Genomic DNA, 13,957 nt, shown 5'->3' with positions numbered 1-13,957 from the left:
CCCAACCCAGGAATCTGGGTACTGACACAGTCTGAACTTGAACCTCAGGGTCTTTGTGGGTGGTTTGAGTTGGTTTCACCTTAGCTGTTTGGGATTCCTACCCACTAAAGGAAAGTTTGATCAGAGCTCTTTGTCCATTATTGCATTCTGAATTCCACCTTTTTAGTCCTTCTCACCTTGAAGGAGGTCAAAGTCGGCCTTCAATTCCAGGGTTCTCATCAGCTCATTTGGGAATCAGCTGATTATTCTAGAGGAAAAGCCACCTAATGCCAGGCTATTTCTATTCCTTCTCCCTGGAGCTTGAATCCATAATCTATATTACATTATCAAATATATAGTATCCAATGATACATATATGGCCAACTTTTCTAATTTTCTGAATAGCAGCAGACTCAGAGTTTCAGGATCATTTTTTTAAACTTCCCTTACTGATTATTTTTTAAATTATCATGGCCAAAATATAAACACAGTATTTACCATTTCAGTGATTTTAAGTATGGCATACAGTAGAGTTTACTATATGCACCTTTGTGCAACAAGTCTTCAGAAATGTTCACTGTTTACATCCATCAAACAATTCCTTTCTCCATCCACCAAGCCGATGGCAACCACTATTTAACTTTGTATTTCCAAGGATGCAACTTTTGGAGATTCCTCATATAACTGGAATTGTGCAGTATTTATACTTTTTCAGACATTTTAATTTTCATTGCACTTAGCACAATGTCGTCAAGATTCATCCATGTTGTAGAATCCATGACCAGATTTTATTTTCTTCTTACAGGCTTAATACTATTCTACTGCATGTGCGTATCTCATTTTATTTGCCCACTATCTGGTTGTGCACATTTCTGTTGCCTCATCCTCTAGGCTATTGTAAATAGTATTGCAATGAACATGAGTACACAAATACCTATTTAAAATCCTGTTTCAAGCTTTCCTTTTTGAGATATAAACCCAGAAGTGGGTTTGCTGGATCATAAGACAATTCTATTTTTAATATTTTCAGGAATTTTCATACTGTTTTCATAGGGGCTGCCATCACCAACAGTACACAGGTTCAACTATTTCATATCTTGGCCAACACCTACAATCTTATTTATTTATTTATTTATTTATTTATTTATTTATTTATTACAGTGGCCATTGTAATGGGTGAGAGTTAATATCTCACTGTGGCTTTGGTCTATACTTTCCTGATGATTAAGTACATTTTCCTATGCTTGTTGTCAAATATTATGTCTTCAGAAAAATACTGATGCATATCCCTCATTCAACTTTTTAAGCTGGTTTTTTGTTGAGTTGTACTTCATATAGTCTAGATATTAACCCTTACCAGACATCTTGTTTGCAAATATTTCCTTCCCTTTTGCAGGCCGCCTCTTCAGCCTGTTGATTGTTCCCTTCACTAAACAGATGCTTTTCATTTGATGTTCTCCCATTTACATATTTTTGTATTTGTTGCCTGTATTTTTGGTGTAATTCCCAAGAAATTATTGCCAAATCTAATATCATGAGACTGTTTCCTTATGTTTATTCTGGGCTTTAGGTTTGGATCTTTGATCCAATTTTAGTTAATTTTTGTACCTGGTGCAAGGTAAGGGCCTAACTTTGTCCTTTTGCATGTGGATATCCAATTTCCAAACTGAAGTTATTGAGAGTCTATTCTTTCCTCATTGTGTAGCCTTTACATGGTTGCCGATCACCTGATTACTTACATTGGAGCTCCGGGTCTTCTATTCTGTTCCACTGGTTTGTTTGTCTGTTTGATGCCAATACCATTACTTTGATTAGCCTAGCTTTATCCACTGACTTTGAATCAGGACCTGCAAGGCTCCAGACTTGCTTTTATATCTCCCATTCTTTAGTGCAGCTCTTTAACACTGACTCTTCTTTCCTTTTCTTTGGGTCTGAGCAGAGTAGAGCTCAGCGACCTCACCATGGCAGGCTCACTCCATATGGGGCTGACCTTGCTCCCTACTCAGGGGTTACTTCATCCCCTTCACCCCAACCTCAGGGCCCCTCTTTGTTACTCAGGCAATCTCAACCATTCACACATAGCCCTGTGCACTTAGTCTTTCCTCTTCTTCACTCTTTCCCACAGGTATCCATGTCCTGCCTCTCACTTTGTTCATTTCTCTCCTCAAGATGCCCCTGGGTCAGAGAGGACTTCCTTGAGCACTGGGTGAAAATCACCACCATCATTACCACTGTAGCTCGTTTTCTCTTTATTCTGTTTTAAATTATTGTTAACAATAGGTCTATTTGATATTAAATTGTTCATGTTTAACTTATTTGTTATCTTTTTATCCACTAATAGGCAAATTCCACAATTGTACTCTCCAGCAGATGACTATTTCTTACAAACTAGAACAATGTAAGGTACACAGGTGAAATTCCAAAATATTCTTAGTGAATAAATTAGTTCAATATGCCCATATTTCTTCAAGTTTAAAGTCAGAAGACTGAGTCAATGACTCTTAAAGATTCTGGGATTTTAGGTATTTAGTTTCTACAGGCAGAACAAAACAAGAGACATACACACAACTCTAAGAAAATGTAAAAAGATTAGAAAATGATTTGAGGACCTCCTGTGTTTGGTCTCCATTCCACCTTTCCAGGAAGTAAAGCAAACCCTTGACTCCTATTCGCTGAATCAAATATCTCAACAGGACACGCCCACAACACCCTACCCCAGGGACGGCTGTTCAGAGGGCATGGTTCCAACTGCACTTTGGGGAGTAAAAGATGGACAGCAACAAAGCTGTATTACCCAGCAATCTGGTAGGTTCCTGGTTTCACCACATGACAAATGGAAACTGCAGTTCATGATGTCATGTGGAGTCCATGCTGGGCAGAAGGCACCTGGAAGACAGCTCAGGAAGGATGGCTGTCTAGGGGCCATAGAATTTGCTAGATATTTATAACAGATACCTAGAAGAACTAACATAGGGCAGCTAAATCAAATGACAAGTGCAAAAGACAACAACGAATGCCTTTATTTCATTATCTTGTTTTCCAGGGTGGTTCATTATTTAAGAAATAGCTTTGATGTCTTTTTGAGAACTGGGAAGAAAGCCATTTCCAACTGTGTTTAGGAACTACATAAAAGCAATAGTCTCCAGAACCAAGGTATGGAGGGCAATTTACTTCAAGAAAAGTGAAATTAAGTCTTAAGTGACTCATGAGGCTGACCACATACTTCTGCATAAACACTGATTTTAATAAACACTGGTCACTGAATATGTGAATGTTTAATACAGAGCAGAAACTACAGAGTTTAGTCTTCCAGGAGCTGCCATGTAGTCTACAGAGGCCTGTGTAGCTTTCTTTTTGTTTGTATTAGGGGCAGTCATATATATTACCAGGTGTATGAATTGTATTTTCTGAAGGTTCCTTTCAGACATATATTATCTGCAAAATAGGTTCTATTTATCAGAACACAAACACTATCACAAAGAAAATGTTCTTCCTATGAAAGAGAGAAGATCCTACTCTTCTAATTTTCTATAAGGCAACTGTTTCATTAAAAGGAACCTACAGTTTACAATTATGACATGAAAATAGACTACTTGTCTCTAGACAGTTTTATGTGGTGCTTAAGTGATTCCAATGACAATGGGAGAAATGGTGTTCCTGGTGCTTTTCTAGGCACGAGTGGGTCTTGGTCACTTATAGTTCCTCCTTGCCCTCCCTTTTTACCTTTGAGATCTCCTAGTGACAGAGGTAGAGACTGTGAGCCGTCCATTGGTGGTTCTTGTTAAGGATAAGGAAATGACAAAAATACACTCATTAACGATGGATGGCATCCAATAGGGCTATCATGGCAGATCGCTAGCTCTTTCCTCCCGCTTCAGGACATTTTGACTATATGTGTATCTCCCTTTAAACCTCTGCCCTAAAGGCCATAGTGTGGGAAGCCCTTGTGAGGCTGTATGTAGGCTGGATCCAGAAGCCAGGAATTATGGGAGGTCTGTGTCCTGCTCCTGTCTGTCTCTCATGAGCACTTTAATCCTGCTCAGGGGCTCTCCCCACCTTCCCACATCCTCTCCACCCTTCCCTCCCAACTCCAGTTACTCCTAATACCTGCTTCCTTATGCTATAGACATGCACATGAATCGCAGTGATTTTCTCAGAACACCAAACTAATCTTTTGAAGCTTTAGTTCCCATGGCTAATTCTTGTTTGTTTGGGGTTTCTAGGTCTGAGGATCCAGAAAGGAAATTTGATTGGTCATGCTCAACATTTGTTTCCTTTTGTTTTTAAACAAAGCTTTGTAAGGATACTGTTTGAAAATTAACTAATACATAAATTTACTCATTTCAAGAATACAGCTAAAAATTTTTAGTAAGGGTGCAGTTGTACAACTGTCCCTTCATTTCCACTGACATGAAAATCTTCCTTTAATCTTTCATATGTCAATACCACCTCCACTTCCAGCTGCAGGCAGTTAGCTATTTTTGTTCTAAAAATGTCTTTTTACAAATAATATGATTTGAAAATGGGCAACAGACCTAAACAGACATTTCACAGAAGAAGGCATACAGATTGCCAGCACATATATGAAAAAATGTTCAACGTCACCAATCACCAGGGAAACGCAAATCAAAACCACAGGGAGTTAGCACCTCGCTCCAGGAGGAATGGTTCAGGGACAGAGATAGCAGGTGCTGGTGAAAGCATGGAGAAAAGGGACCCCGTACATTGTTCCTGGGTGAGGAAAGTAATTAAGACATTGTGGAAAATAAAAAAAATCTGAACAAATCAAAACTGTTACCACCCTATGACCCAGGAGCCTTACTTCTGAGTCTATCCAGAGTAAAATCAGTATGTCAGAGATGTAGCACTACTCATGATAGCCAAGAAATGGGAACAACCTAAGTGTTCAAGTGATGAATGGATGAAGAAAATGTGGTGCATATACACAGTGGAATGTGATTCAACCCTAAAAACATATAAAACTTTACCATTTCCAAGAATGCAGGTAAAATCAGAGATCATTATGTTAAATGAAATAAGCCAGGCACAGGAAGACAAGTGCCACATGGTCTCATTCTTATGTGTGACATAAAACAGTTCATCTCAGAGAAGCTGAGCGTAGAATAGTGGAGAAAGCTGGAGAGAGTAGAGGGGAGGAAAGAAGGGAGAAAGACAGGTGACAAATCTGAGTAAGAGGTTCCGAGGGTCTGTGGTACCACAGAGTGACTAGAGGTAACAGTAGTGGGTTATATATCGCAAGACACGACAAGAAAAGATCCTGAATGCTTTAGCACAGAAATGGTAGTTGGGGAGTCAGATGCCTTTGCCTGAATTTAAACATTACATAAACTATACATGTGTCCAAACATCGCATGATATACCCCCAATAAGCACAATTTTTGTATTTTCTTACACCTGTAAATAAATTTAAATTAAAAATTCTTTTTGCACATTTATTATAAATGGGATCTTACTGTTTATCATATTTTATGGATGACTTCATTAAAACAAAATATTTTTGAAGTTCATACTTGATTATTATAGTTTTAGAGTAAGGTTTGAAATTGGATTGTGAAAGTTCTCTAATTTTATTCTTCTTTTTTCAAGAGCATTTTATCTACTTTAGGTCCTTTCTGTTTGCATATAAATTTTAGGATGATCTCATCAATTTCTAAAATAACAAAAACTGTGATTCTGATAAGAAAATGTTAATGATTATTAATTTGAGAAGATTTACCATTTAAAACATCAAATCTTCCAGTCCATCAACATGTAATGTTTATTTAATTTATTTATTTATTCAATTCCCATCACTACTTTAGTGAACAAACCTTACACTGCTCTTGTTAAATTTATTCCTAAATATTTAGTATTTTTGCATGTTATTATAAATGCAATTATTTCTTTTATTTTGGATTGCCATTGCTAATATACAAAAATAGGAGTTTTTATATAACTTATATCCTGTGATAAAAACCATTCCTTATTGTTCCAGTAGGTCTTTTGGTGAATTTTTGAATGTTTTGCTTATCCAAATGTGTAGTCTGATAATAAAACTGTTTTATTTCTTCCTTTCCAATTGGATGGATCTATTTATTTATTTCTCTACTTACCCAGCCTCTATCCACCATTTTATCTACTATTTGGAACATCTGGTTGGTAATGCTGAATAGTAATGATGAGAATGAATATCTTTAATGTGTTCCAGTCTTAAGGAGAAAATATTACATTTTCACTATTTAGCATGATACCAGCTGTAGGTTTTGTAGATGTCCTTGATTATGTTTAGGAAGTTCCGTTTCATTTTTTGTCCATTAAGAGTTTATCAGTGGTGGGTAGATTTTGTCAAATACTCTTTCTGCATGTACTAATTCTACTAAATGGAATATTAATGTATTTAATTATATGCATAATTAATGTATATTTATGAGATAAATCCTCCTTGTTCATGTTTCATATTTTTTATGTAATTGAGGCTTTGTTTCCTAATATTATAGATATTCTTTATATTCACGAGTGATATTGATGTGAAATTTTCATTACTGCCTTTTGTTTTTAATTTCTTTCTAGCTTTGGTATAAAGGCAATACTGGCCTTAGGGAAATACACATCAGTGTTCCCTCCCCTATTTTCTGGAAGTGTTTGGCAAGGGCTGATATCACCTATTTTGAAAATTTTTTGTAGAACTCACAATTAAAACCATCCTGGTTTGGAGTTTTTGCTTGGGATATGTTTTAAATTTCTATTTCAGCTTCCTCCATTGTTAAAATTCTTTGCAGCCTTCTATAACTTCTTAGCAGACATTTGCATTGTATCAACGTTGTCTATCTTGTTGACCTAGGTCTCCTTGTGGTGATGTTGTCATAGTTTACTGCCCACCCATACACTACTCTCTGGCACTGACACAACTGTGACTACAATAGGAGAAAGTGCCACTGTGAAAGACAAGGCTGTCACATTCTTATCTTTGATAGAGACTCGGAAGGGACATGGATTGACAAAGTTCTTTTGCAGCTATGGGCTAGAGAGCAATCTGAGGCCATTCCATCCACACGCTCCTCTAACACAGCACCGTGAACCCTCATACTCACTCATGTTCGGGGAGCTCTGTAATGTCAGAAAAGTACTTGAAAGTGAGGGACTTGTCACTGTATCTTCTGTGGTGACAGATTCATTGCTTATGACATCAGGGATTGTGTTTCCTGTTTATGTAAAAAAAATAAACAGCCATCAGGAGCACAGAAAATCACTGGCAAGTCTTTTTAATATTTATCTTAACATCAAATCCCTACTTGAACATTAGTTGCTGAAGTTGTTCTGACCAAGATTCAGAAACCCAGCATCTTAATGTCCCCCTTTTAGTGATTCAGTTAATTATTTTGAAGAAAATGGGGTTACATAAGGTTGTTCTATGTTTGCTATAACTGATGTCATTTGATCATCAATGTAATTCTATAAAGGAAGTAATCTTTATATCATCTTATTATCATATTATCATCATTTTATACATGAGACTCAGAGAAATCCAGTAATTGCCCCATAGTCACATAACTTGTAATAGAAAAGAACCAAAACCTGCATCTGACACTTTTTGATATAAAAGATATCAGCTGTGCTAAAAAGGGGATTGTAAGGGAAAGGTGGTGGCCAAAGGTGGTGCCATGATTCTCATCTTGCCTGGGACAGACTTTTCAGTCATTTGGATGGCCAGGGATGGAGAGGTCCAGGAAAGAAATACAATATGCTTTTAATTATACTGAGCTAAGTTTTGAAGAAAAAAAAGGAAACTTAACAGTGATAAAAAGATAAGCTGAGTTTTTAAAAGATGACATTGAAAACAATGGCTTTAAACAATCTAAATTTGCTTAAATATCATGAAAAATGATGGATGCTCTTCAGTCTTTTTGGAGTCCAGCACAGGGACACTGGATTGATGAAGAACAGACAGATGTTCCAGTCAGGACATGCTTCGTTCCAACCAGACACGATGCTAACTGGACATGGAGGGAAGGCAGTCTAGTCCACTCCAGTCACAGCAGGATGGGCTGTGCGTGGATTGCCAATGCCTTCTAGGAGGGCCAGTCAGCTTCCAGTCCATGGCAACAAATGCCTACTGTGTAATGCAAGTTCTCAGCACTACCAAGAGACTCATGCTGGAGAAACTGACAGTTTCCAAGACTTCATGAACAGTATATAATTATGTCTTCAGGTAAAACCCTTCAGGAATTGATATATAAACAAAATGGAAATAAATCAAATGTAAGAGAAAGAAATAAAAGGGATATTATAGGAAGGAAAGCAGTCAAATTATTATTATTTGCAGATGATATGATCCTCCACATAAAAGATCCAAAAAATTCTACCAAAAGACTAGAATGAATAAATTCAGTAATGTAGCAGGATACAAAGTCAACAAGCAAAAATCTCGTACACCAATAATAAACTCACCAAGAAAGAAATTGGAAAAACAGTGTCATTCACAATAGCATCAAGAAAAACTAAATTCTTAGCAATTAGTTTAAAAAGGAAGTGAAAGACATCTACAATGAAAACTACAATATTCTGAAAAAGAAGATCAAAGAAGACATAGAAAATGGAACGATATCCCCTGTTCCTAGACAGACAAAACCAGTGTAGTCAAAATGGCCATATTTACAAAACTGATATACAGAATTAACACAGTTCCAATCAAAATATGAATAACATTCCTCATAGAATGAGAGAAAACAATCCTACAATTCACATGGAACCAGAAGAGATCAAGAAGAGCAAAAGCAATCCTGGGCAACAAGAGCAAAACAGGAGCCATCGCAATTACAAACAACATGGTACTGGAAAAAAAAAATCCAGGTTAATGGGTCAAAATAGAAGATTCGGAAACAAGACCAGGAACATTCAGCTACCTGGTCTTTGATAAAGAGGTCAAAAATATACGCTGCAGGAAAGATAGCCTCTTTAACAAATGGTGCAAGGAGAACTGGTTATCCGCAGTCAGAAGACTGAATGTAGAGCTGTATCTTTCACGATGTACTAAACTAAAATAAAAATGGATCAAAGATCTAAGTGTTTTAACTTTTGCTAGAAGATAAAATAGGTAAAACTCTTGACAACATAGGTGTAGATGAGGACTTTCTGAACAGAACCACAATTTACACAAGAAATAACAGAAAAATCAACAAATAGAATCATATCAAATTAAAAATCTTCTGCACAGCATAAGAATAGAATGAAGAGACAACCTAAGAATGGGGAAAAATTTTGCCAGCGATTCCTTGGATAGAGGACTAATATCTAGAATGTATAAAGAACTCAAAAATATTAGACCCTCCAAATTAAAAGACCCAATCAAAATGGGCAACTGAAATGAATAGACACTTTTCAGAAAAAGAAATATAAGTGACTAATGAATATAGTAAAATGTTCAACATCTCTGGCCATTAGAGAAATCCAAATGAAAACAACACATGGATTCCATTTTACTCCAGAAAGAATGGTGCCATCAAGAAGTCAAATAATAACAAATGCTGGTGAGGCTGTGGGGAAAAGGTAATTTTTATACATTGTTGGTGGGAATGTAAGCTAGTACAAACTGTATGGAAATCAGTGTGGAGATTCCTCAAAAAAATAAAACTAAAAATTCCATTTGACCCAGGTATTCTTCTTTTAAGTATCTTTCTGATAGAGTTAAAGACATCATATTACAGTGATACATACACATGCATATAACAGCACAATTCATATTATGTAAGTCTTGGAAGCAGGTTATATGACCATCAACAGATGGATGGATAAAGGAAAGGTAGTATTTACATACAATGGAGTACTACTCTGCTATAAAGAAGGATACATTTTGTGTCTTTTGTAAGAACATAAATGCACCTTGAGACCGTAATGTTGAGTGAAATATCATATACAGAAGCTTTAATATCATATGGTTTCTCATATATGAGAACTAATATAAATAAAGAGCAAAATAAAAGATAGATAGAAAATAGAAAATAGGGAGGTAAATCTTTTGCAAATGGGAAGAGGACCAAGAGATAGAAAGAGAGGAGAGTGAGGGGAGAGAAAGGTGATAAAAAAGAATTAAGATGTGTCATGTCCATACACAAACTCCTCATGAGGAATGTGATCATTATGCACTGCAAACATGGACTAATAAAAAAAAGAAAAGAATCTGCCAGGACTGGCAGAAATATTTAAGGCATTTGAGGGTTTTCCTTCACCACTGGGAAAGTTGTGCTTGATCTCACAATAAAGCAGAGTGGGCCTTCTCTTAAGAAATTCAAAGTTCAACCACAGTGTTAAGCCTGCCTATGGGAGAAGGTGGGGGGCGGGGGGGAATGGACACAAACTTAAGAGGCATCTTGCAATATAAATGGAGAGGGAAATACTTGAAGAGCTGCTGGGTCGTATTGTATAAGGAGAAGGGAAGTCCATGTTTGTGCTAATGTGGAAGTGGGGAAGGCCACCCCAGGGGAAGAAACTTAACACTCAGTGGAGAAACACATAACACATGTGGGTGAGAATGTTGCTTCTCCTTGGAACCCCAACTGACACTGGGAAACATTAGAACAAGTGCATCTTTTCAGACATCTTTGGATGAGAATTCTTCAGCTGAGACAAAACATTGAAAAGCTCTCCTCTGGCCTGAAGGATCCCTAGGGAAAGTTAGGGTGCTGTGGCTCCACCACCACCTCTCCACATCCAGCACCTGGCCTGGCTGGAGGACAAGTGCTTCACACCCCTCACCACCCTGAATGCCAGACATCTTTGCTAGCAGAGGCGCTAACATCAGTGGTGCCTGAGGAGACCTCCATCTCCTGATGGGGGCGCAGTTCCAACCGTAGGAGCAGCCACACAGTGAGCACACCACTGCCATCAGCACCACACTTGCCTGAACTTCTAGAGGGCTTCACACCCGCATGGTTCAGAGACAGTGGGCTTTTTTGACTCCACCATGGTATGGACTATGTTCAAAGTAATGAATCAGAGCCAAGGAAGCTAAGGGAGACTGCACTATGGTCCCAGCCAGAATGAAGTCAACATTGCATTCCAAACTATCATCCAGACACTTCTACATGAGAAATGCACTTACCAAGATGGCCACCTCAGAGAAGCGGTGGAGATAACTGACCCACCAGACCTGCAAACATCAATGTAGAAGCACAAGAAATATGAAAAAACAGTACAATAGGATGACTCCAAAAATATAATAATTGTCTAGCAATAATCCCCAAGAAATCAATATGATTGAAATATCTGAAAAATAATTTAAAGGAATGATTATAAAAGAACTAAGAGATCTGAGAGAATACAAAGAATTAAATAATAGTAGGCCAACAATGCAGGTTATAAATGATGAATTCAGCAGATTAAAAAAAAACCCCAGAAATCTTGGAAATGAAGAGCTCAGTAAGTCAAATGAAAAGTTTGAGAGCCCCAACAACAGTATAAATTAAGAGGCAGAAAACCTATCTATCTGCACTTGAAGGCAAGTCTCAAAATATCTTAGACAAAATAAACAAAGAGGAAAATGAAGAAGAAAGATGAGAAAAAAATAAAAAGAACCTTCAAAACTTTTGTGACATCATTAAATAAACACATGACTAAATTTTTTTAATACAGGAAAGAGAGGAGAGAAAATTAAGGGCCTAGAAAATCTATGCAATGAAATAATACCAGAAAACTTTGCTAATCGTGAGAAAGATATGAATATCCATGTACAGGAGGCTTACTGGACACCAAAAACATAAAATAAAATCTTTTCACCATGGCATATTACAGTCAAATTGTTATAAGTACAAGACAAAGAATTCTAAAATCTTCAAGAGAAAAGTACCATGTCACATATAAGGGCAACCCCATTGGACTAACTGCAGATTTGTAAAGAGCCCTGTACAGCAAAATATGGAGTCTACAAGTTCATACTGATGGCCCCAGGAAGATGTTTCCAAGCACTGGCAAACACTGGAGCAGGAGCTTCTTGAAGATTTGCTCAGATTCTTTTGGTTTCTGTCCTTGGTGTGAAAAGATATATCTCAGATTGAAATAAATTTCAGTCTTAAGTCTGAGAAGGGAAAAAAAAAAGTGAAGGAATGTATGCCAAAGAGCTGAACCATGTAAGAAGTCAAGACTTTGTTTCCTGTGTTACTTCCTTCCAGGGATGAGGAGCTCAGATCATGGAGCCAGGCTAGGTGGAGTCCCTCAGACTCTGGAGGGAACAGAAGAGAGTGGTGAAAGACTGCAGGTGAATAGGACTTAAACTTATAGTAGGACATAAAAAGGAGAGAGAGCTTTATTTGTCTGAGTTTTATATTTCCTTTTCATTTTCCATGTCATTTAAATAGTGGATGAGGTAGGCACTGGAGATCTTTGGTGATAGCCTGGTGAAGTGCTCTCCTCCCACAAACTGGTGCCACCCCAGGGAGCAGGCTTCTCAGAGCTCCCTGTGGTACAGGCCTTGGTGAACTGGGAAAGAGATCTGTCCACTTTCTCACCGCATTTATCAAGGCCAGTGCTGACAGAAACTTGAGAATAATCTCAGGCCAGGAATAAAAGTATACTTATATTTGGAGCAGTCCTTTGTTTAGAAACCACAGAAATCTAATGAGTTGAGATAATTTGGTAGCCTCAGAAGGATCCAAAATTTGGGATTTTAAAAAATCACTTTGCTACAAATGTACAAATAAAAAAATCCCTCTGCTCTTTTTGAAAATTTCACTACATGTGGACGTTGACTTTTCTCTTCCTTAAAGTCTATTATAGTAGTGTTTCTTGGAGTTAGAGTAAATTTTGGTAGATTTCTTCTTTATTTTCTCAGATATGTTGATCCTATTTACCCATAAGGCCACGTATACCATTGAATCATTAGTAACAGTGCTTACTTAGTAACCTTAGATGCTTCTGGAACATCTCAGCTGCACCCTATTCAAAGCTGCAGTTTACAACAGTTAGTAGAGAGGTTCCTGCCAGGCCTGATCAAGTGAATGGGAATGTTTTGTTTGCTTTATGGTTGTAGAATGCACATGAATTTTTTGTTTTATTGTTAAGAGAATTTAAATTACCAGACTTTATCCCAGTCATTTTAAACGGTATTCCTAAAGTGCTGCTTCTCCCAGGCATGAGGGGAAGCCCCAAACACTGCCTCAGGGGGAACAGAGAAGAACAGAGCGTAGGCCGCCTGCCTCACACACAACCATTTCACCCTGCTCACACTGAGTAGCTTAACTCTGTGAAACACTGGCATTTAGGGCTGCTTCATAAGAGTTTATATAAAATTATTTCTGCTGGTTAAAAAATTAGGCAATGATGGCCTAATTTAAAAGTGAGTTTCCTAAAATGGTGACCTTCTTGTCCACAAAGATTCTTCCAGAATTTGTGAGAGCAGGGAACACTTTCTGGTTAATTTTAGGAGGCTAGTACAACCCTGACACCAAAACCAGATATATGTCACAAGAAAAGAAGGCTAGGATGATTTACCCTTTATGAATATAAACACAAAAACCCTGGACAAAATAATACAAATCAAATCTAGCACCATAAAAATGATTATATGTACTCCATGACCGAGTAAAATTTATCCCAGGCATGCAAGCTTGGTTTGACATATAAAAATTAATGTTATATGCCACCTTAATAATCAAAGGATAAAAATTGCATCATAACCTCAATATGGTGAGAAAAGGCATGCCCTTCCATGATAAAACAATAAACAGAGTAGTAATATAATTTGCTCATCTTAAGAAACTCCTGTAACTCACACCATTCATACTGGGGAAGCACTTGCACCCTTCCCTTACAGATAGGAAGGAGGCAAGGACGGACATCCCCTCCCTCCCCTTCTGTCCTGCATAGCACTGGAGGACCTAGCCAGGATGATCAGGCAATAAAATAAAATGAAAGGGTGTTTGTTGAAAGGAAGAAGGAAGACTACCTTTCTTTGCAGATGATGTCATACTGTGTATAGGAAAGCCTA

General features: G+C 37.5%; 1 protein-coding gene across 3 annotated transcripts in view; it reads right to left on the bottom strand.

The window, feature by feature from the left end:
• Positions 1 to 13,957, bottom strand: part of Emcn (endomucin) — an 84,502-nt gene that overhangs the window by 32,350 nt on the left and 38,195 nt on the right. For all 3 annotated transcript variants that reach the window (XM_013066068.3, XM_021245410.2, XM_013066070.3), the window contains one exon: positions 7,071 to 7,181. In XM_013066068.3, coding sequence (XP_012921522.1) covers positions 7,071 to 7,181 — 111 coding nt within the window. The remainder of the gene's footprint in view (positions 1 to 7,070; positions 7,182 to 13,957) is intronic.

The sequence above is a fragment of the Heterocephalus glaber genome, unplaced genomic scaffold, assembly GCF_053883595.1.
Source record: "Heterocephalus glaber isolate CG9 unplaced genomic scaffold, H.glaber_assembly_v1.0 deba00001688, whole genome shotgun sequence".
Lineage (NCBI taxonomy): Eukaryota > Metazoa > Chordata > Mammalia > Rodentia > Bathyergidae > Heterocephalus > Heterocephalus glaber.
This window is presented reverse-complemented; position numbering and strand designations above follow the sequence as displayed.